General features: G+C 40.1%; 1 protein-coding gene across 1 annotated transcript in view; it reads left to right on the top strand.

The window, feature by feature from the left end:
* The first annotated feature begins 1,076 nt into the window (after window positions 1–1,076).
* Window positions 1,077–24,980, top strand: part of DHX29 (DExH-box helicase 29) — a 37,656-nt gene continuing 13,752 nt past the window's right edge. Inside the window, exons 1-15 of the mRNA XM_063454034.1 lie at window positions 1,077–1,150; window positions 6,054–6,273; window positions 8,678–8,751; window positions 9,441–9,554; window positions 9,980–10,109; window positions 10,718–10,857; window positions 11,260–11,382; window positions 12,594–12,720; window positions 13,859–14,044; window positions 14,639–14,804; window positions 15,441–15,564; window positions 16,806–17,411; window positions 18,677–18,820; window positions 19,145–19,321; window positions 24,722–24,862. Coding sequence (XP_063310104.1) covers window positions 6,090–6,273; window positions 8,678–8,751; window positions 9,441–9,554; window positions 9,980–10,109; window positions 10,718–10,857; window positions 11,260–11,382; window positions 12,594–12,720; window positions 13,859–14,044; window positions 14,639–14,804; window positions 15,441–15,564; window positions 16,806–17,411; window positions 18,677–18,820; window positions 19,145–19,321; window positions 24,722–24,862 — 2,436 coding nt within the window. The 5' untranslated portion in view covers window positions 1,077–1,150; window positions 6,054–6,089. The remainder of the gene's footprint in view (window positions 1,151–6,053; window positions 6,274–8,677; window positions 8,752–9,440; window positions 9,555–9,979; window positions 10,110–10,717; window positions 10,858–11,259; window positions 11,383–12,593; window positions 12,721–13,858; window positions 14,045–14,638; window positions 14,805–15,440; window positions 15,565–16,805; window positions 17,412–18,676; window positions 18,821–19,144; window positions 19,322–24,721; window positions 24,863–24,980) is intronic.

Genomic DNA, 24,980 nt, shown 5'->3' with positions numbered 1-24,980 from the left:
ATTTATACTAGCTACACCTGTCTCTGTTCACCCAATTAATTACAGCTGTAGCAATTAGCTCTTGCAGCTCAGAAAGACTAAATCACAGTTAGCAACACCTATGGCACTATGAGGGTTATTTACTGAATTCAGGGTTCATAGTGAATTTCAAGCCAGAGTAGCCGAACTGAGAGCACGGCTAATGTAAGAGGAATGTTCCTAGTTTGGCTCTTTTGACCCTAATGTTAAAACTCGCTTTGCATTTTCGTTGATCTCTCCCTTTAGTGAATATCCCCGTGTCTAGTCATATCATACAATGCTGTGAGCACAGACTGCATGGCAGAGCACTCACTATACCTGCCCGGAGTGACACCGGCACAAGCACAGAGCACCTAACCCTCCCCGGCCCTCCTCACTCACCCGCCCTTGGCAGCCGGCCCCGGCTGGTTGTTCTTGGCCGCTGGAGCCGCATCTTCCTCGAACACACTGAACAGATCGTCTCCGAAGGCGTCCGCCATTTTCACCCAGCAGGCGCTCGGCACAGGAAGTAGGCAGAGTCCGCCCGACTGGGAAAGGTGCACGCGGCTCCCTCAGTCAGTCCCTCCCCCCGGACAGCCGACAGACCTCCACAAAGCCGCACAGCGAAACCGGGCTCTGCGTGTCACCGAGTGATCACGTGCAGCAACACGTCGCGCGGTGATGATGGTACCGGTGACGGCAACACGTCGCGCTTTCCTGACGTGTATCTAAGCGCGTCTTACGGTGGGCGAACGCGGAGAGCTCTAAACACCAGAGACACGACATCCGATAGAACACGATCCCAACAGGCTCCAATACAGCACACCGCTACAGGGGGACTGGCGCTGAACCTGAAGAGGATATATTCTAACGTTTTACCTTATTGAGTGGGTATTTTGATGAGATTTCCATTTAATGGCAGACGTTTGACGTAATTGCCCGTTTTTGGGATTCTTCCAAAGAAAGTAAAATAGTCTCCAACAAAATGGCTGCAGTAGTGTAACAACTGATGGACATGTCGCTTTACTCTAATGATTAGAACTCAATGGGCAATTGGCTCATGACGCCATCAGAAAGGGGGAACATGGGAGCCCGGTGACGTTAGATAGTTCATGATGGGCATCCCAGGCGCGATCTGAGAGCGGCGAGCGAGGTACCCGGAGTGTGGGCACAGCCTGATCTCTCCATAGAAACCTATAGTGATACACTGTATCCCTCACCCGTAATACACCCTGCAGCCAGGCTGCCCTGACCGGCTCACCAGCAATACTCCCTGCAGCCAGACTGCCCTGACCGGCTCACCTGTAATATAACCTGCAGCCACCTGCCCTGACCGGCTCACCTGCAATACACCCTGCAGCCAGGCTGCCCTGACCGGCTCACCTGCAATACACCCTGCAGCCAGGCTGCCCTGACCGGCTCACCTGCAATACACCCTGCAGCCAGGCTGCCCTGACCGGCTCACCTGCAATACACCCTGCAGCCAGGCTGCCCTGACCGGCTCACCTGCAATACACCCTGCAGCCAGGCTGCCCTGACCGGCTCACCTGCAATACACCCTGCAGCCAGGCTGCCCTGACCGGCTCACCTGCAATACACCCTGCAGCCAGGCTGCCCTGACCGGCTCACCTGCAATACACCCTGCAGCCAGGCTGCCCTGACCGGCTCACCTGCAATACACCCTGCAGCCAGGCTGCCCTGACCGGCTCACCTGCAATACACCCTGCAGCCAGGCTGCCCTGACTGGCTCACCTGCAATACACCCTGCAGCCAGGCTGCCCTGACCGGCTCACCTGTAATACACCCTGCAGCCAGGCTGCCCTGACCGGCTCACCTGTAATACACCCTGCAGCCAGGCTGCCCTGACCGGCTCACCTGCAATACACCCTGCAGCCAGGCTGCCCTGACCGGCTCACCTGCAATACACCCTGCAGCCAGGCTGCCCTGACCGGCTCACCTGCAATACACCCTGCAGCCAGGCTGCCCTGACCGGCTCACCTGCAATACACCCTGCAGCCAGGCTGCCCTGACCGGCTCACCTGCAATACACCCTGCAGCCAGGCTGCCCTGACCGGCTCACCTGCAATACACCCTGCAGCCAGGCTGCCCTGACCGGCTCACCTGCAATACACCCTGCAGCCAGGCTGCCCTGACCGGCTCACCTGCAATACACCCTGCAGCCAGGCTGCCCTGACCGGCTCACCTGCAATACACCCTGCAGCCAGGCTGCCCTGACCGGCTCACCTGTAATACACCCTGCAGCCAGGCTGCCCTGACCGGCTCACCTGTAATACACCCTGCAGCCAGGCTGCCCTGACCGGCTCACCTGTAATACACCCTGCAGCCAGGCTGCCCTGACCAGCTCACCTGTAATACAGCCTGCAGCCAGGCTCACCTGTAATACAGCCTGCAGCCAGGCTGATCTGACTGGCTCACCTGTGATCAAGCAGGGGTAGTCTGAAAATATGGACATTGTAACTACACTGTTGTTTATCTAAAAATAAATATATAGATATAAAACAGAACCCAAACCATCATGGTGAGGAATTAGTTTATCATCTCAAACACCACATGTTTATTACTACCAGTTTATATGGTAATCTATTCACTTGGTAAATTAGCAGCTTAATTAACTAGGCTAAGAAATGCCCTTGTTTAGTATAAAATATTTTATTAGGTAGGATGTGAGCTGTTTAGTTGATTTGATCTAAGTTTGCTCCATTTTAGTACATGGTTTCAGGTGTAGAATTATGTGGAATGGTGGGGTTTATTCACTAAGCTGTGGTAAAAGAAACAAAACGATATACAACATTTCAGTTAAAATAGCTAAGCTGCCATTATATAGGTTTTCAATAATTTCTCTATAGGAACACCTTTTGCCTAATTTTTTTTAAAATCAGTTTGCAATTCACCCCCACTTGGTGTGAATGAACCCTCCAGAGTAACATTTTGTTGTTCTTAGTAAACAGGATCAGGGCCAGATTAAGAGCCCAGTGGACCTGGTGCTGACAATTATGATGGGCCTAATTACAGAATCTTATCGACCAAAAACACTAAAACAATCATACCTCCCAAGCGTCATGTATCTGATGGAGATGGTGTTGGAGGGAAACTCAAAGGATGCAGCTATAAGGAAAAACATACTCTATGCTAATCTCTCTCTAAGTTATGCTTTCATCTTTCAAGTAAATCCATACCCCCTAACAGCAGTGTCCAGTGAAGCAGGAAGTCAATGGGCGGGGTAAAAGGGTGGGCCACAGACGCAAATCACATGACCAGAACTGCCAAAAGGGGCTAACATGCCCAAAAAGGGGGCATGTCTGTCCAAAGAATTGGAAGGCCAGCTTGGCATCAGTATCCCCATGTCGCCTAGTCTCCCAGTGTCTCAGTGTCCTCATTTCTCCCTGTGTCCCCAGGTCTCAGTGTTCCCTGTATCACTAGGATACTAGGGGACACTGAGAGACATGTGGACACAGTGAGACATGGGGACACTGAGACACTTGGAGACATGGGGGCACTTGTGGATACAGACATGGGGACACTGGGAGCCATGAAGACACTGGGAGACATGGGGACACAGACACTGGGAGACATGAGGACACAGACACTGGGAGACATGAGGACACAGACACTGGGAGACATGGGGACACAGACACTGGGAGACATGGGGACACAGACACTGGGAGACTAGGGGAGACATGGGGACACAGACACTGGGAGACTAGGGGACACTGGGAGACATTGAGACACTAGGGACACTGGCTGGGAGGCATGGGGATACAGACACTTGGGGACACTGGGAGACATGGGGACACTGAATGGGAGACATGTGGACACTGGGAGACAGATATTTGGGGACACTGAGAGACATGGGGACACAGACACTGGGAGATTAGGGGACACGGACACTGGGAGATTAGGGGACACTGGGAGCTGTGGGGACACTGAGACACTAGGGACATTGGCTGGGAGACATGGGGACACTGGGAGACATGAAGACACTGTGTCCCTTGTGTCTGTATGTCCCAATGTGTCTCCTAATGTCCCTATGTCTCACAGCATCCCCATGTGTCTCAGCATCCCCATGTCTCAGTGTCCCCTAGTGTATCAGTGTTCCCATGTGTCCCCTAGTGTCTCAGTGTCCCCATGTTTCCCTGCTGCCTTTCCCCTCATCCCTCACTTCCCTGAGCTGTAGTCTCTGTAGACTGGGAGCTGCTGTCTGAACTCTCTGTGCTGTGTTGCTGCTCCCCCGCGGATCAGTGAGTAGAGAGAGGCAGAGAGGTAAATGCTGTAATTTCCTATCCCTGCCTCTCTCCACACACAGTGACCCCTACTGGCTGGTGCTAGTATTGCAGAGTAATCTCCGTTTATATTGAGAAAAATATCTGCATTTGTATTGCTGTTATTACTGCAAAACTGGCACGCCCAGGCAGCCTCGATTTTTTTTTTTTTTTTAAATGGGCCTGTTCCATGGGTCTGGGCCTGGAGCTGCAGCTCCATCAGCCCCTATGTTAATCCGGCCCTGAACGGGATTGATCTGTGCTGCATTAAAAAGAATTACATAAGGTTGGGCAATGTGTGTGGTTTTTAATCACCAGGAGAATGTAGTATCATTCTTTTACTGTTGCAAAATGGACATCAATTATTCAGGTATTTAATGACAATATTTGATAACGATCTCAGTAATTGACTTTTTCAAGATGTGAATTATAATGTTTATCAGGTAACATTAATTTAGAGGCTCCAGTCATTGTATATCCATAAAACATATCTGCCATATTATAGTAATGATCGATGACCTCTCTTGATTTGAGATATCATACTGCAAAACCAGCTTTATTTTACCTAATGAGATTATAATAATATATTTGCAAAAGGGCCCTATCTCTGGGTCACACAACTACAAAATGTATTTTTCAAAAACAATAAGTAAACTCTTAAATTGTATCGTAATAGCCCTCCTTTGTTGCAGTTGTATTTCTTTATCATGCTACAAGGTTTTCCTTCCGAACACTATTCTTTTGCCTTATTTCTTCAGTATGTACTAAACCTGAAAGCGTATTTATTACCACAATTATTTCAGGCACCAGAGTGTACCATCATCTGACTTGTGCAGTGTATGGATGGGTCCTGCATTACAATAAATAATAAGTCACACTGTTTAATTATCTCTGTGTTTGCAGTCAGTTGTACTTGCATAATGTATAAATATTTTTTTTCACTGCCCAAATTTAAATAAAATAAATTAAATATATTTATATATATATATTAGTATCCAGAAAGGAATGTAAAGTATACAATGTAGTGTCACTATTTTTTAAACTCAATTAAATAAAGTTTCATTTTTTTAAGACCGGAGAGCAGCCATTCCTTTCTGGATACTGTGTCATGTGGAGCTCTGGTTGATGCGCCCGGCAGTGAAGCGGTTGAAGCGTGAGTGCAGGGGATTTTTGCTATATATATATATATATATATATATATATACTGTTTAGAAGATATACCCACCATAAAACATGTATGCATTTAAATGTTTTTTTTAATTATATTTTTATATATATCTAAAACCGCTTGCAAAAGTCTTGTCTGTAGCCATTGCAAGCCCGCCTCCCCTTATAACAAGGCCACACTTTTTTTTTGTAGCTGTCCAATCACAGACTTCCCAATGTAGCTCAGTGAGACATTTTTGTATGGCAGGCGCTCTGCACAATTGCCTGCATCACACATCCCATTACTTCTGTATCTAATCATCTCCTTTTGTAATCTCTTTTCACTGTTCCATTGTAATGTGTTTTTGGAATTTTAATTGCCACCCTTCCTCCCTACATGAATTTAGAAGTTCTTTATAAACTCATCAATTCAAAGTCGCAAGTGTGTCATCTTAATGATTCCCATGATCGCCATGACAATTTTTATTTTAAGGGCGGGAAGGGGGTCTCTAATTTACCTTTTGTTTCACGCATTTTCATGTTTATTATAGAACCTATTGGTGCAAAAACCCCACAACATTTGAGGAGAAAAATAGACTTTTCAACAACTTTTTTCCCTTGATTTGGTAGACACAGCCATACATATACATCTGAGAATCTAAAAACATGGGTGGAAAAAATAAGAAAAGTCGCCATGGCAACTCCACATCTGTCCAGGCAGTCGTAGCTTCAGCTAACAAGTCCAGGGTGACTGCAGATCAGAAAGCTTCAGGAGAGGACACTACCAAGAAACCGGGCTCTAAATCTGCTAATGTAGCTGGCGTTAACAAGGAACTGAAGAGCAAACAAGGTACGTGGAAAACATTTTAGATTGTTTTTTACATTAATGAAGTTTGCTTTTACGTTTAACCAATGTACTTAAAGACACTTTAAATTCCACAACATCCATGATCTTTAAATATGTTTTGGTGCAAAGAGGGCCCCTGTTTTAAACTTACAGCCTCATTCAGAAAAAGTCTAGCATAACTCACCTTTGACCATACAAGTTCTTGTATGACTTGTGCCGTTTACATTAACACACTCCATACATGTTTTAGCCTCCTCCAAAAAGCTCTCTTATAATGTTTTGTGAAGGAGCTGGTAAAGCTTTCTCGTCAATTTCATTAAAAAAAAAAAAACACAACAACTCACATGGAGCTATTGTGAAACTAAGACTTCTGTCAGATTGAGAGCCGTTTTATTCATATCTTCCCTGAATAAAATTTTGGCAGTTTTGAACTACATATTCCATAAACACTGATGGGCAGACGTTTTGAGATTTGTCCAGCTTTTACATTGAATATTAGAAGAACGCCATAATCTGATGACATTTTTACCTTATTTCTTGGTCATCGAAGCAGCTTCAAGTCCAGTCACTTTGCAGGATCTTAAAAGTATGTTTTGTTATTGTGTAATATTTGTTTTTGTTTATTGAATTATTAATGCATTTATCTATAGAACAAATTATGGCCCCAATGTACAAGGTCCCTAAATGTATTACAACAGAGGTGTAACCAGGTGTTGTTGGATTTCCCATATCTCTATGTCAGACTTGGCTGACGAGAATTATGGAGAGTTCAGTTCAACAGCTAAAGAAATAAAAAATAAATAGGTTTTTTATTTTGCAAAATAATGTTCTTTTTTTAAAAAAAAAAAAAAAAATTTAAGCTAGACTGTAACCATGGTTGTAGTCATATTGTAGTCTCCTCCCCAGACCTCTCCCATGCCGTCCTGCAACATGTCACTGCTTGCCTTTCCTCCATCTCTGACTGGATGTTCTCCTGCGTTCTAAAACTAAAGATCTCAAAAACTGAACTCCTTGTCTTTCCCCCTCCTAATACTGATCCTTTTCTTTCGCTCTCCCTTCAAGTCAGTGATATCCACATGAGTCCATCCTTGCAAGCGCACTGTCTTGGTGGCATATTTGATTCTAGTCTCACCCTTGAGCCTCACATCCAGCATGTTACCAAATCCTGTAGATTCCACCTTAAAAACATAGCCCGCATCCGCTCCTTTCTTACGCAAGATTGTAAGAGCTTGTCCATGCTCTAGTAATTTCCTGCATGGATTATTGTAATCCTTTCCTAATTGGTCTTCACAAAAACGTATTGCCCCGCTACAGTCTGTAATGAATGCTGCCGCCAGACTGATTTTCCTCTCTAGTCAGTCCTCTCACATTTCACCCCTTTGTCAGTCCTTACATTGGCTTACTGTATCCTATAGGAGTCAATTCAAAATGCTAACCCATACCTATAAAGCATTGACCAAATCTAGCCCCTCTTATATCTCTTCACAGATCCATAGGTATGTCCCTTCTCGGCCTCTCCGCTCTGCCCGTGACCTTCTCCTGTCCGCTACTCACACCCATACGGCCAACTCACGCTTGCAGGAATTCTCGCGGGCGGCTCCCTTCCTATGGAACAGCCTGCCTACTGCCATCAGACTGCCCCTTAGTCTTCAATTGTTTATGAAATGCCTTAAAACCCATATTTTTAGGAAAGCTTATGGCCTCCCAGAGTAACCTCTACTTCACATACCTGTCTCTTACTCTCTCCTGAAGGGCAGGCCTCTACTCTCTCTTCCAGCTTTGCTTCCCTCCCACCTACATTGATTGCTATTCCCTGTCCTATTGTGCTTTACACCCCACCTCTTATAGACTGTAAGCTCGTTTGAGCAGGGTCCTCTTCAACCTATTGTTCCTGTAAGTTTTCTTGTAATTGTCCTATTTATAGCTAAATCCCCACTCTCTTATAATATTGTAAAGCGCTACGGAATCTGTTGGCGCTTTATAAATGGCAATAATAATAATAGCATAAACATTTATATGCCTCTCTGTGTGTTTGTCATCTGTCCTAGCAAGAAGGAAAAAAACGGGAATTGGTAAAACTATTTAATATACTGCAAACAAACACCGTATTTCCTGTAGTTTGTATTCCTCTTCCATTGTTCACTTACATTACCCTATAGTATATACAGTAACTGACAACTTTTTTTTATATTTTGCAGACATATTGTCCTATTTCATATGTGTTTGATGTTTACAAACTATGACATTGTCCTCTAGGGACAGTTTTTATTATGGTTACTGCAAGTTAAGTTGTAGTAAATGGGTTTTTAAACTTACATATATGTTTAGGTTGGCAAGTAACTTTGTTCTTTTAAATTGACCGTGAATGTCTTAAAATTGCTCAGCTGTAATTTCTCTCTTATTTTAGGGCCAAAAACATATAGTTTTGGTTCGTCTGCTGATGCAAGTTCTTCAGCAAATCACAATAAGTCTGTTTTAAAGGTCAGTCTTTGTTTTTTATAGTATTGCATTATATCTTTATGTACAATAAACACAACAGCAAAATAAAGCTCAGTGCATTTTTTACAGGTCATTTGACTCTCGACTACTGCCAACTAGTGGCAATTGTATAGAAAGTGTCTTCTCCCCACCCCGCATGTTGAAATCTATGGTCTGCTTTCCATGCAGTGGACTGGCTTCCACCTTCCCAATTTACTTGCCATATATTTCGATAATAGGTGTGCTTTATTATCCCTCACTATGTATTAATTTATTTACCTGGTTGACCCAGTCATCATAGGCATAATGGTTTTAGCTGAAAATTCAATTAGTAAGTGGGCAACGAAAACATCAGATTACATCAAATTGTGCTTGGCTAGGTTAATAGCTTGTACTCCTCCCCCACCCCCCAATTTTTTTTTTTGTAATAGGTTTGTAAAGATAAGGTTGATACTCTACTTTAAAGTTTGAAGGGGTGATAAATTCATGGTCACAGCATTAATGTAACCTTAATTAAACAAACCTTACTTATGGATTCTGGGCAGAAAGATCACAGCATATTGCCAACCATTACAAAGAGTCTTGTTGTACAATACGCATCATGTGGAACAGAGGTACTTTAAATTAAGTTACAGAAATATCATGCCAGGATCATTTTTTGATTTATTTATATATATTCTTATTCCCAACAGGTAGTGATTGACGTTAATCTGGAGAAAAGAATAATTTCTCTAATCAATGAGCATAAAAAGCTCAATTGTGATAAAGGGACGGTTTCAGGAAGATTGACTTCTAAGAAGTTACAGGTTTGTTGTTTTATCATTGTGATACAGTGTGGATTTGGGGGCTGCTTTGCATTAAACATTGCTTCTTAAATCAACTGTCTGTGATCACAAATGCTACAGGAGTTTATCAATATACCACTAGTGCAGAATTGGTAAATACCTAAATCCTGGTGGCCGGCAGTCCTTGAGGAGTTGACATAGGATATTATATATGTGGGACAGTAATAGGGTAGTTTTAAAATAAATAAATAGGGGCCTGCTGTGTATATGAAACCTTATTGCGTTCTTTAGTTCAAGTTTTATTTATTTAACTCCCCTCTAAGGGGTGTTATTTTGGCCAGGAAAATGCATATATAACCTCTCACTCACACATTATTGTACATTTTAATTGACACGAGAAAGACTTGGATGGATAACCTTTCTCTCCTTTAATGTTTTGCTTCTAGGATCTGTATGTGGCCTTACAGGAGCTCAGTTTTAAGTCCGAGCATATAGAGGAAGCAATGACAAACACCGTTTTGTATGGAGGAGATCTGCATTCTGCGCTTGATTGGCTGTGTCTGAACCTACCAGATGGTAAATAAAATAATGCATTGGCTGCTTCTGTGCTCAGGAGTTAACAAAATAGGGCAGATTTTAAAGAAAAAATGCAATAAAAACACAAGTTTGAGAATTTTAGCCTGAAAAAGCGAGTGCATTTCAGTGGATCTGTCACCAATGAGATTTTTGGGGGGGGCTGGAGGGGGTTAGCTGAACTTCTGAAAAGCCTCTATGTTGGCGTTGCAAGCAGATGTGCATGCAATTGCGGCTTTCCTGTGCTTCACAATGAGCGGTAATACGGCTTATTTAGACTGCGGAAAGGCCGACATGCACCAGCCGCCACTTTTATTAGAGCTAGCCAAAGAAAACCAATCTGGATGGGAGCCAAGGAGGTGTTTCTGCCCCAAAATGTAAAGTACTTTATGTGTTTTAAATTGTTCCTTTAAAATGTGTTATTCCTTCACGAGTTCTTTGCAATTCTGACTTTATTAAATAAACCCACGTTTGTTATTCTAGGAAACTTGCTCTACAACCGTAACATTAGTGTGTGACTTTTGGAAATGTTTATTATCTTAATGCATTTCATCTATTATGTTTCAGGATGTGTCATTTTATTCCAACTAACTCGGCTTTCTCTTTAACAGATGCTTTGCCTGAGGGGTTCTGCCAGCAATTTGTAGAAGAAGAGACGAGAATACGACCAAAGTATCAACCCACACCCCAGAAACCCATTTCTCCGAGCGTCTCCAACAATGGGAAGGCCAAAGAGGGAACAGAGTTAAAGGTTATTTTAATCACAATACTTCAATTAAGTTATTGTAGCTTTATTATTGTTTCCAATTAATAGCAAACCTTTTTTCTTTTCTCCTTTTCAAATTATCTTCTCCTTTTCAAATATGTTAATAACAATGTAGAACATAACAATAAAATGATACATAAAACTAATAATAATAATAAGAAAACGGGGATGGGTGGAACATAAAGGGTGTTACATCCATAATTGCACATGATCAAGTTAGTATGTTCTTCTGAATTCTATCTGCAGTTTTCTTAAATGTAAGACTGATGTATGCAAAGGCATAACGGTGTGGTTATCACTGTGTTATGCTAGATTGCGTATTGCAGCCCTTTTCATCCTTCCACGTTACAGTGTTGAGATTTGTTGAAGTTACTTTTTCTATAACAGGCCAGCAATGAGAAGGAGATGAGTATGAAGGAATGGATTCTGCGATATGCCGAACGAGAAAGTGATGAGGAAGAGGAGATTGATGCATCTGAGAAGGACCCAGAGAAAGAGCACTTTGATCCCGTCAGTAGACTGATTGAATTCCATTTTACATTGACCTGTAATGATTATGGTGCTTTTACAGGGTTATTTACTACAGTGAGAATTCAAAGTGGATTTCAAATTTTAAGTCAAATTAGCCAAATTTAAAGGGACACTATAGTCACCAGAACAACTACAGCTTATTGAATTTGTTCTGGTGAGTAGAATCATTACCTTCAGGCTTTTTGCTGTAAGCAATGTATTTTCAAAGAAAATGCAGTGTTTACATTACAGCCTAGTGATAACTTCACTGGTCACTCCTTAGACGGCTGTTAGAAATCCTTCCTGGGTTGCCTAAAATGGCTGCCTAAAATGCATCCAAACATTCAGTGTCTCCTCCCTCTGGATGCAGACACTGAACTTTCCTCATAGAGATTCATTGATTTCAATTCATCTCTATGAGGAGATGCTGATTGGCCAGGGCTTTGTTTGAATTTTTTTGGCTCTCCCCCCGATCTGCCTCCTTCTCAGTCTCAGCCAATCCTATGGAGAAGCACTGTGATTGGGTCAGGCCACCACTTCTGATGATGTCAGCAGACAGCTTGTTTTTCTGAGGCAAACAGCATGCAGAGCTACAGCTTCATGCTTGAATACAAGTAAGATTTTGCTATATTTAGGGAGGCATGAGGGGCCCTGGGGGGCTAGATGGTGGTTTTAACACTATAGGGTCAGGAATACATGTTTGTGTTCCTGACCCTATAGTGTTCCTTTAAGGCATACCTGATATGTTGAGATTTTTTTTTTAAATTCAGCTATCTTGGGCTTAAATTGGATATTCACTTTGAATTCTCACTTTAGCAAATAACCCTGTCAGACTGCCCCTGTAACAAGTAACTGGCAAAATTTAACTAAAAATAGCAATGTTTGGTAAATTATCCAACAGAGCTTAGACTTTCTTTCCCCCCACTATATTGGCCTTAGCTTTGTAGTTACCGTTAACTCACCACAGTGAGTCCGGAAAGACTAATGATGAGGTTCAAACTTTGGATGAAGTTAACAAACCCAAGAACCTTAATATAGGCACACCAATTGTATGACAACAAATACCGTACATTACATTTCATCTTGCAGAGTTTGGTTGCTAAGAGATTCTTACTCACTATGACAGTGTTTGTCTAGATTGTATTAATAGACCTTGTGGTGATATTAAAATTCCGCTTACTTTGTGATAACCTTGACATTTTCTTGAGCAGAACGAGAGGTACCTGGAATTAACCGCTAAGCTGCTTGATGCCAGAGCACATGCTGCCTGCACCAAACAAGAGAAAGACAAATCGAGTCAGAGAGAAGCTCAGGAGAAAATAAAGAAATATCTACAAGGTAGCTATAGAGGTTCTAGATATTGCATCTGTTTGGTTGCTGTTATAGTTTCTCTAATCCTGAGGAGGTCATGGTATGCTTGTGGGAAAGGATTTGCTTTTTGTCTGGACAGTGTGCTCTGCCCAGGAGAGTGATCTGTAATCTCCTACACTTACCATAAGTAATTGCAGTGTATAAGAATATGTCTGTGATTAGTTCATGGACCAAATGTAGTAACAACATGTTATTAGTCATAAGTTCTTTAAAGCGACACTGTAGGCACTGTAATTTCATTGAACTCGATATAGTGTCTGCAGTCGATTTGGTGCTGTCGTTCCGTTCAGTGGTAAACAATTTGTAATGGTTGAACACTGAAGCCCGCCCATTCCGTGCTGCTTGGGAAACAAGGAAACATTACCCTGAGCAGCAATGGATCGTGGTGATTGGCTGAGAGTGTCAGCTGACCATTCTCAGCCTATCACAACTGCCGAACGCTGGTATGAATTTGTATGAATAAGGAGGAGTGTAATCTTTGCCTCAGCCATACCTTAAGTGGGGGCCTGGCTATGGGCGGCTAGAGAACCTCATTCGTTGGTTTAACAGTGAATGGAGGGATAGTGCCAAGGGACTACAGCCAATAAATCAATTCAATAAGAACAAATCATCATAGTGTCTGGAGGGTCTCTTTAAAGTGGCAATTCTAATCATTGACCCATTAGTTGATAGTTTGATATGCTATAATGGATTGTTATAATAATAGTTTGTTTTGTTTTTTTACATGATAAATAATTTTGCTCTATAAGCCAAACGTTGCACCGTAACCTTCCAACCTGCATTATTTGTCCTTTTTTCTATAATAATATATTTCTAGGTGTTCTCATTTAAAGCTGTGTAGCTCTAATAGGCTGCGCAGCAATAATTTCTGGGAGTTGTAGTTCAGCTTTTAGCTGTTAGAGAGCTAAAATATAACTGAATTGCAACTCTCGGAAGCTACAAAACCATTGGATTAACATAAAATGTGAGTTGTTTTAACCCTATATGGTTATTCACTAAAGTGAGAATTCAAAATTATAAAAAGCATATCTATACAAATAAGCTATATTTCTTGTGTGTAATTGTTAGTGTGCTCAGTTGTCATACTTTACATTCTTGTTCACAGAGATGAAAAGTTTAGAAGAACATCCAATGTTTAATCCTCAGGTTAAAATCCCAGAAGTAAAAGCAGAAAATAAAAAAGGACCCTCACCTTCTGCTGAAGAGGGAAATTTAAACTTCAATCTGTTTGAAAACACAGCGAATGCTCCTGCTCCTGCTCCAGCTCCGGCTCCTGCTCCAGAAGAAAAAGGTACAATGAGCAATTCACATGTGGACATTTTTAATTAATTAATTTAATTATTCTATATTGAAATCTAACTTCCACTTGTAAGCCAATAGTTTAAAGTTAAAATATATTTAAATGTGAGCATCTCTGAATGTGCATAATGCTGAGTGCCAAAGCCACACTTGGCTTTATGAGAGCAGATACATATAAGGTGCTCCCATATTTGTATGTATGCTGAGTGTTTTTGTTTTTGTTTTGTTTGTTTGTTTTCTTTTCACCCTTATTTAGTTTAGTGCTTTAGTTTTGCTTCGATCCATAATTGTTTATTTTATTTTGTGGATCAGTCGTTGACTTTCTGCATCACAAGTTGACACTTGGAGTACAATTTCCATAAAACCTGGCTATGCCCATGAGTAAAGAGCAGCAGTGTTTTTAGGAATTATCGGTTCCTGTTTGAGATCTCTTTGCTAATCCAACACTGCCAGGAGTTTTGCAGGAAACTGTTGTTCACTTTATTCATCCATTTTATTCTATAATTCTTCATATGCTCATATTTCTCTTGGGTGTCTGGTTCATTGGGTATCTTTATGTAAAACTTTTTTTTTTCTTTTAATTCAGTGAAGAAGAAACCACCTCTCGACATCCGAAACTTCGACTACACCTCTCGCAGCTGGACAGGAAAATCTCCAAAGCAGTTTCTCATTGATTGGTGCCGGAAGCATTTTCCCAAGAGCCCGAATCCATCCTTTGAAAAAATACCAGTTGGCAAGTATTGGAGAAGCAGGTAGGTTTCTCTGTGCTAGAAGGCATAGACCATTTTATGGAAGTGAACCAGGTAATCACCTGTTAAAGGAGCACTATAGTCACCTAAACAAATTTAGCTTAATAAAGCAGTTTTAGTGTATAGATCATGCTAAATCCTCTGCCATTTAGGAGTTAAATCACTTTATGTTTATGCAGCCCTTGCCACACCTCCCCTGGCTCTGATTGTCACAGCCTGCACAAAAAAAACAACAATTTCACTTTCAATCAGATGTAATTTATATTAAACAATCTTATCTCTTGCTCTGTAAATTGAACTTTAATCACATACAGGAGTCTCTTGCGGGGTCCTTAACATAGCAGGGAATACGAAAATCTAAATTAAACAGAACTTGCCATAAAGGAAGGATAAAGATTAGATGACTCTCTACAGGAAGTGTTTAGGAAGGCTGTGCAAGTCACATGCAGGGAGGTATGACTAGGGTTCATAAACAAAGGGATTTAACTCCTAAATGGCTGAGAATTAAGCAGTGAGACTGCAGGGGCATGATCTATACACCAAAACTGCTTCATTAAGCTAAAGTTGTTTTGGTGACTATAGTGTCCCTTTAATGTAAGGCCAACAATGCAGCTATTTTTTTTTTCTTTCTAATTTTAGAGTTAAGATTATTAAATCTCAAGAAGACGTTATGTCAGTGTGTCCTACAATCGTGACAGAAGACAGCATGCAGGCACAGCATTTGGCTGCCACCCTTGCATTGTATCAGCTCACCAAGGGGCAGGTGAGATGACTTGATAATATTGTTTTTAAGTTTGTGAATTACATTTTAGGCACAATACCAACTTTCATTGATCATTATGTATGCACTATAGTCTAATCCCCAGAAATGTCCTAAAAAAACCTCCTATGGTTGCTTCAAGCAAACACCTTTTTTTCAATCGGCATAAGACTAGAAGGACTCGTGGAGGAAGCAGAATCAAATACTACTGTTTATAAAATGTACTACTTTACTTTTCTAAAACATTAAAAGTATTTAGGGGTTTGTTCATTAAAATGCAACTGTAATCTAATTAAACCAGAATGTCAAAAATAGCTGATCTGGAAATATTATCCAACTCTGCTAGTGTCATAGCTAGGCTATTTTTAGCCCTGCCCATCCATTCACTATAATATAATCATCTTAGCCAGTACAGCCCACTGTGTAGTGGTTATGGTGTGAGGAGTGCTCTGGCCCATTTCCCAGTAATGAGGCAAACCATCATAGGTCTTTCCTCCTCTGATTACCTGCTTATGGCTTGTGCTGAGGCTTTCTCCATTCATTGGTTGAGAGCATCAGATGACCACCCTCAGCCAATGGATGCAATTATGTGTATAGAAATAAGCACAGAATTGACATTAGGCTGGTTGGTCACGCCCCAGGGAAATGTTGGAGGTGGAGTTACACTTCTGGCTGGAGTGGTGTGAATGCTGCACATACCGACTTCAGGCAATACTAAATTACTGAAGTGGTCATGGTGCTTGTAGTAACCTTTTCAGTTAAAGTGGCTCTGTCACCACAAACTTGCCATTCTCCCAGCTAACAAAGGGCGAGGCTTGTCTTAAGCTCCCCCCTTTGTCAAGATAGCCAAGTGCACGAAAATGCATGTGATTGAAGTAGTCCCTACTTTGTCTTATGTTTTAAAGAGAAATAGATTAGAAAAGAAAAACAGAGTCTGAAAGAGGAAGAGAATTTTGGTGGTAATTTAATTACTCTTTATCGTGCACTAAGATAGCAACATAGCATCAAATTGTATATTTTTAGAAATGTTCCTTTATATTTAAAATAATTTATTATCAGCCTTTTAGTTAATTTTTTTGGGAACAGTCACTTCCCAGGATTTGTTTACATTATGTCTACTTACCCTCTATAATGAAAAAAATATTTGTATGAGCGGTTAGAGAAATGAAAGTAAATCATGTCATGTGCCATGTTCTTTTGTTGTGATTTTTGCAATACCTTTTATATATTCTATATACCTGTAGTCCGTACACCAGCTGCTGCCTCACACTTACAGAGATGTTTGGTTAGAGTGGAGCGATGAAGAAAAAAGTAAACAGGAGCAAAACAAAATGGAGTCCAACAAACCTCGTGACCAGTTTATTTCCAAGCTACTGAGCAAGCTAAAACTGCAACAGCAGCAGCAGGAGCAGCCTGTTACAGAAACAAAGGTGTTAACGGACCCAGAGGACTCCTGGGAAAATCTGGCTTCAGAAGATGACCTAAACCAAATGGCATTAGATCGTATGGAAATTGACAATTTAGAACCTGTGAGAAATCTTTTTGTCAAATCCCGAGATTCTGCTAAGTATCAGAGGCTCCTGAATGAAAGGGAACAACTTCCTGTTTTTGCACACAGGAACTTTATTTTAGAAACACTTAACAGACATCGGGTAATTGTGGTGGCTGGAGAAACAGGAAGCGGTAAAAGTACCCAAGTCCCCCAATTCTTACTGGAAGATCTGCTTCAGAATAGGTGGAACTCAGGGAAATGTAATATTGTGTGCACCCAGCCTCGCAGAATCTCTGCCATGAGTCTTGCTACGAGAGTGTGTGAAGAGCTTGGATGTGAATCTGGACCCGGAGGAAGGGTAAGAAAAAACACCATTTAATAACTGCAAATCTTCATGGATTTTATCATAGCTCAGTATTTCTGTCTTTGTTTTCTCTCACACGCACTGCCCCTGAGTCAAAAGCATTCATTTAATTCTAGTAAAATGCCAGACATTTAGATTTACTTGTTCTTTACCTTCTTTCCCATATTTTCACAAATAACTACATAAAATAAAAAAAAGCTTTTATACAATTTTAAATCAATAAGACTGTTATTCCTAATACGTTCTTACTATGTTTATGAGCATAGTGGCATTTTTCAATATACTTTTATTTTCATTTTACGTTGAAAAGACCTAATGTCAAAGTTATTCAATAAAATAGGATTTGTCAGAAATTTAAAGTGAATTCCAAATTTTAAAAAAAATCTCAAAGCCAGTAACGCTTCAGTGTGCTTATTTTGGCATAAAATTTAAAGAGAGAAAGTTATTTGGGGCCTTTTTGCTGCTTATTGAGCTTTCCAAAAGGAAACAGTGCAGTTATTGAAAAATGGCACGGCTTACATTTTGCACTCCCCATGCTGGTGGTGACTGTCATTCAGACAACAACTATGTGTTTTGGACTAAATAGATTCAATAATTTATTTCATGTCCAGCATAAGTATGCTGACACCTATCAGCATCTCCTCATCGACATCCATTGAATCAGTGGAGCTCTATGGGGAACATTCAGTGTCTCCATGCAGAGCGTCGAGACACTGTGCAGCACTGGACAAGGAAGCACCTATAGTGGCCATCTGGATGACTGCTACTAGAGGTGTAACTAGCCATCAATGTAAACGCTGCATTTTCTCTAATAAACTTCAGGGACAGGCTATACACACCAGAACCACTACATTAAGCTGTAGTGGTTCTGTTGACTATAGTGTCTCTTTAAGGTAAGTTTAATTACATTTTAAAGAGGTCCCAACAATCTAAACTGATACAAGTACATGTCAAACTTTTCAAAAGATGTCAAGGTTATTCACCAAGCTGCAAGTTTTGCAAATTAAATCTGATTAGATAAAGTTAACAAAGTTGTTACTATCAGTTATTTACTAAACTGAAAAATGTAAAATGTAAGTCTCTTAAGTCAGCAGTGCTTTCAGATCAGCAACTCTGGCCCTAATTTTGAAATCCACTTTGAATTCTCACTATAACACTATAACCCTATATGACTATGTATGTTTTAATTTACCTGCTAATTTTCTTGGCCTAACCTAAAGGGACACAACTGCCACTCTATTATTATTATTTTTTTATAGAACTCCCTCTGTGGGTATCAGATTCGTATGGAATCTAGGACAGGAGAGTTTACCAGACTGTTGTACTGTACCACCGGAATACTGCTTCGGAAACTACAGGATGATAGCATGTTGAAGAACATAACACATGTCATTGTGGATGAGGTAAGTCGGATGTGAAGAAAGGTGAAGATGATTTGTACTTCCAGAGAGAGATAGTACTGTGAGAAAATTGATTTGGAAATATTTATAAACTGTGAGTCCAAGGTTACTCAGGCATTGGTAAAACATATGCACAAACCCTTTGTTCTGTCATTTGACCCTCTGTTAAAGCTGGGTGTTCACAATATAAGGGCCAGCTTGCCTGGATATCCACATTCGTAGTGGGACTGGGTGCTGAGCATCTTTCTGTTTGTGAGCCGGTGTAAGTGGTGTTATGTGGTATACTGAAATAATCAAACCCCAAGTTAATATTGTGTCTTCATACAGGTACATGAAAGGACTGTCCAGTCTGACTTTCTGCTCATCATTCTAAGAGAGATTCTGCACAAGCGCTCGGACCTGCACCTCGTACTAATGAGCGCTACCGTGGATGCTGAAAAGTTCTCTAGATATTTCACACACTGTCCCATCATAAGGATCTCTGGAAGAACCTACCCTGTTGAGGTATCTGTAAAGTTATTTTTCATACACTCGATAAAACAATGGTACTGAGGGCATAAGGAATAAGAAACTTCTTTACAAAACTACATCTTTGTCCGTTTTCATGTAAGGATTACCTTTGATATTTTAATTTTATTTTAGTTTTTGTTGAGTCTTGATAATTGGCTTCACACAGATATGTGATTAAGTTGAAATGAAAGTCTTCTAGAAACATGCTGTGTATTAAAAATGTAACAAACAGACTCTTAGATTTATCCTTTCTGCTGCATTGAGGCCAGTTTCCTTAAAGGGATCCTATAGTGCCAGGAAAACAGTCATTTTCCTGGCACTACAGGGTTAATAGGTCCCTCTTTCAGCCACTTACCTAAATCCAGCGCTGATGTCCCTCTGCACTGGGTCAGGCTCCGCCCATGCTCCTACCCTGCCGTCAGCCGGCAGGGGAGACCTAATGCGCCGCTCGCACATTAGACCTTCCCATAGGAAAGCATTATTCAATGCTTTCCTATGGGGAAAATCTGACGCTGGAGGTCTGTGAGGACGTCCAGCGTCAGATAACGGACCAAAAGTCCGTTTTGGATTCCGGAAGCACCCCCGGTGACTGTCTAGTAGACAGCCACTGGGGGCAGACTTAGAGCTGCAATGTAAACAGTTCTCTGGAACTGCAATGTCTAACATTGCAGCACTAAGTGCAAAAGGGTCACAGCACCCAGACCACTTCAATTAGCTAAAGTGGTCTGGGTGCCTACAATGTCCCTTAATGCCCTGCTCCCAGTGTGTGTGTGTTTCACAGTCATTGATAAGTAGCAAAAGACTCAGGATAATTATACAAACTGAAAGTGAAAATCAGAAGGGAAATATAGTCCCTCGTACTGTTGTGTTTTGTTTATTTATTTATTTATTTATTTTAAACCTCAGGTATATGCATTGTGTATGAGTGCTTCACAGAGCTCCACAGCAATAAAACTCCCAGTACTGTACAGTATTTAACCCCTTCACTTCCAGAATCAAGTATAGACCTTTTTACTTGTACTTTTGCAAAATGAAACACCTAAAACCTCACTCACCTTAATTCATACTCTTGGAAAGTTTGTCAGCCTGTAGAGGAATGAATTTCTCTGCCAGAAGCCACTAATGGCTACAAGTGTGCTGAATATTTCTGCTTGCTCCCTCTTTTCAAACAGTAAAAGACATTTTAATGGGTCATATCATTCCTACAGTTAGGCTGTTTAATAGCGAAAAAATAATAATTTGAAACCAGCGCTTATTAATTCCAAAATTCAGTAAATCAATATCACAATAATTTCAGTTTAGTTGCTGTACATTCAAGTGTTTCCTTACAATAACACCGTAACAAGAAATGTATCACAGAGAAAAGAATGCAGCGCTTATTTTGATACAAATGAAACAAAAATGAATCACCTGTTTCAATTCTGATTGAAGTTTCCTCTTTTAAGGGAACAAAATATACATTGGCATCTATAAAAAATAATCGAACATAGTGCAGATTATACAAAATAGATTATTGAATCCTAATGTTAAAGAGATATTACACTCACAAACAAAGAGCTGTTAACTCTGCTCTAGTTCCAATCGCTTCTGGGTCCGTTTAGGCAACCCACCCCTGTTAGCGATGTTACTTTTCTTTCTGTGTGGGGAAATAGAAACACACACAATTGCGCAGTATTGCAGGTACAGTGCCCAAAATTATACAAAGGAAATCCCGAGTGGGTACTTACAAATCTAGAGTCATCAAGTAATGACTCAATTTCCAAACGATATGCAGACTAAGGGCTGCACTCCCTTCTTGTGAAATATAGAAAGCTGGAAACCAGGATACGAAATATAATTAAAAAATAATAAAATGTATTCTCATCAAGTAAAATTAACAAATAAAATTGCAACAATGTGCCAAATCCGAGACGCTTTTCGCCACTAACCACGTGGCTTCATCAACCGGGTAAATCCGTTAGGTATCCTCAAGTCCCCAGTTCCGATTTAAATACTTAAAAGTGGCGGGCAGAGAGCCGGTGCACGGTAATCTCCCCACGTTAGTACCACCCACAGGTGTGCGTTCCATGCCTCCCTCTCATGCCGCCACTGCAAGGGAGCCGAAAGGGGTTGCCAGTTCTTTCTCCTTTTCTTCCAGGTTCATAAAAAAGGGTCCATAGTTCATCCTTTGAAATATTTCGTTGCAATGGTTCCTTCTTATAGGATAATGTCCACTTTCACTGATATTTCCGTTGGCTCAGGCATAAAAATATAGGAAACAAAGTATCAATTTGTATTCTTACCGGCATCAATTATTCAATATTCCATAAAGTGAAAGACACAGAGTGTTCTTCTATATCCCAATTAGTCTCGATCATTATTCTTAAATTTAATCTGTTTAGCATTCTTTACTAATCTCTCTCTTTTCCCTTAAAGTGCAATGATTTATAATCCACTGTGAGGATTCGAAAAATAATCATTAGATCCAGAACGAAGAGAGGAGGAACATCCGTTCTTATTTTAATTATAAAATCATTCACTTGATCAATCTTATTACTCCGTATCAAATCCTCAACTATTCAATCCTATACTTTGGATTCAATAGTATGTGGAGTTCAAAAAGGGAATATTCGTTTTTTCTAATGATTGAATCCAAATACATACATAAATTAAATCTAAAACTTAAACATTTAATATTAATTTAAAAAATATTTCGTTCCATTCTATCTATAACCATATTTTTCAAACACATATCTAAATATATAAATTGCATTGACTTTAGAAATAATTATAAATTGGTGTTAATTCCAGCTAGTATCTAATAATTCATATAATAATTCCCAAGGATAGTAAAGTTGACACATAGCTTAACTATTTCAAATCGTATCCTTAAAAGTATATTCATTTAATTCTATATAGTATCCTAAAAGTTGTTAAGTACACTAATAAAATACTCTAAAAAATGTAAAAATCCAACAAGACATCATATTATAAAAAATTACATAATTCAAAATCTGAATTCAGGCCATTAGGGATCAGAGTGTTAAGTTTATAAATCCACTCCATCTCACTTTTTCCAAGTTCTCTCACAAAATCCCCCCTCTCCAATTTCTATTAACCTTTTTATCCCTGTAAATGTTAAGCCTTCTGGTTTTTGATTGTGGAACCTTTTAAAAGGACTAGAAACACTATGTTGTTCATAGCCCGTTTGGATCTTGTAAATGTGTTCTCTAATCCTGATATGTAAATATCCTCTCAAAATATTGTAAAGCGCTACGGAATCTGTTGGCGCTATATAAATGGCAATAATAATAATAATAATATGTAGGGGTCTAGTTGTTCTACCCACATATCTCAGTCCATATGGGCAGACTAACAAATAGACCACATTTTTAGTATAACAAGTTATGAACTGTCTAATCTTAATTTTGTTATTATCCTCAATATTTATATCCCTCGTTACTCTTCTAATACATCCAGATTTCTTGCAAGCTGTACACTGGCCACAACCATAAAAACCTTTTTCGTTGTAGGAGAATGATTATGTTCTTTTAAAGAACTCCGTACTAGAGTGTTTTTAAGATTTTTTGCACCTCTAAAAATCATCCTAGGTCTAGTAGGTAAAATCCGATTTAAAGCTGGGTCCTGCAATAAAATCGGCCAATATTTTTTGATGCTCCAGCTAATTTGACGACTGTGAGTATTAAAATTACAAATAAAAGGGACATTTTGGGTATGCATCTTATTTTTAGTTTTATATGTTAAGAGGTCTTTTCTTTTCTGCCCTCTTATTTCCTTCCTAGAATTTTCTAATTTAGATGCATCATAGCCTTTTTCCATAAAATCTGTCTTTATACGTAATGATTGTTGATCATAAGTCATCAAATCGCTGCAATTCCTACGGATCCTCAGAAACTGCCCTTTGGGGGCGTTCTCGGGCCACGGGGAATGGTGGCAGCTTATATTTTCAATAAAGCTATTGCAATCTACCTTTTTGAAATGATTTTTTGTCTTTATTTTGCCCTCTTCGATGTAGATATCCAAGTCTAGAAAGGTAACTAGTTCTCTACTCCATGCACTACTCAGTCTAATGCCCCAATCATTATTATTCAAGAATTCTAAAAATTCTATTAGATTTCCTTCTTCCCCTTTCCATATAAATAAAATATCATCGATATACCGGCCATAGTAAACCAAGCTCTCCCCCCAGCCATGCCCATCATAAATAAAGGATTCTTCCCAAAATGACATAAATAGGTTGGCATAGCTGGGGGCAAACTGGGAACCAAGTTTAGGAATTCTTTCCTAGTTTGTGGCAAAATTGGAAGCGCTTGCGACTAGGTTTTTTGCCTTCTTTTGGATCAACAGCAACAACATACGTGAGGAAGGCTGAACTTGATGGACGCAAGTCTCTTTTCAGCTATGTAACTATGTAACTATGTAACTATGTACAGGTGGGGATATATGCTTTAACTTTATAGACTGTATGTAGACATTATTTTGAAATTCAGATGTTCTTTTTATATTCTGCTACAACTTTTAGTAAGCTGTATTGCAAGTAATGCCTTCAGAGTCCATACAAATACCTTTTAAGTAGGCTATTTGTCGATTTGTTTTACCTATTAATGTCACACCTACTGTATGTGAGAAAAATATATATTTTTAAATTTTATTATAACATTTCAGACTCTGTGTGAAATATATTATAAAGGATACTGCATGTTGTCTAAAGCCTTTCATTTCACATATATTTTTATAAAGCCTTAAAGAATAAGTAAAAAATTAAAATGGTTTAAATTTACATAATTTTTATTTCTGCGTTTGTCTGAAACGCAATCTATACATAAAATTGCTGTTTTATTATATGTTTATCTGCTAGCTATGCATCCCTTGCTTTTAATAAATATTATGCTAAGTGTTTTGCAGAGATCCACAGCAATAAAACTTAGTTTAGAGTGCATGAATTTATCACGGAGTTCTGGTGTGTGTTGTGTGGTACGCTGAATGATTCTGGCGAGGTGGCTTAGTGTGGGGCTGCTGACGATCCCTGGTGGTCCAGTGTGGGGGTGCTGTAATCAGGAGGGAAATGCATGCCCACTTGCTTGCTACCAGCTGTGCTGCCCCTGTCTCACCTGCCTCCCTGAGGCCATGGCCTCGTGGCTAATCTCTGCCTAAAGACATGGAGAGATGGGAAAACCAATTTTACATTTTTAAAAAGTGGATGCAAACTTTTTGGGTATAAATAAGGAGATATGTGTTATACAACCTTCATACTTTATGTATGTATGTATAAATAAAAATATATACATTAAACAACTTCATACTGTACCTATGGATCAATAAGATGTGCATTTTATAATGTCATACTTTACTTCCAGCTCTGATTTGCTTGATTTTTGCCCCAAATTTCTTTAGGTTTTTCACTTGGAGGATATCGTTGAAGAGACTGGTTTTGTTCTGGAGCAAGATTCTGAGTATTGTCAGAGGTTCTTAGAAGACGATGAAGAAATTACTCTCAGTATAACTGGCAAAGGAGGTAGCAGCAAAAAATACCAGGTGACATTCAAACTATTACTGGAGCTGTCCACGCTCCCCCACCATTTTTTACCCCATAGGCATGGAGGGACTATTTATAACCTTTAGAATGCTGCATGGAGGATTATACATGATTAAT

The sequence above is a fragment of the Pelobates fuscus genome, chromosome 5 (assembly GCF_036172605.1).
Source record: "Pelobates fuscus isolate aPelFus1 chromosome 5, aPelFus1.pri, whole genome shotgun sequence".
NCBI lineage: Eukaryota > Metazoa > Chordata > Amphibia > Anura > Pelobatidae > Pelobates > Pelobates fuscus.
This window is presented reverse-complemented; position numbering and strand designations above follow the sequence as displayed.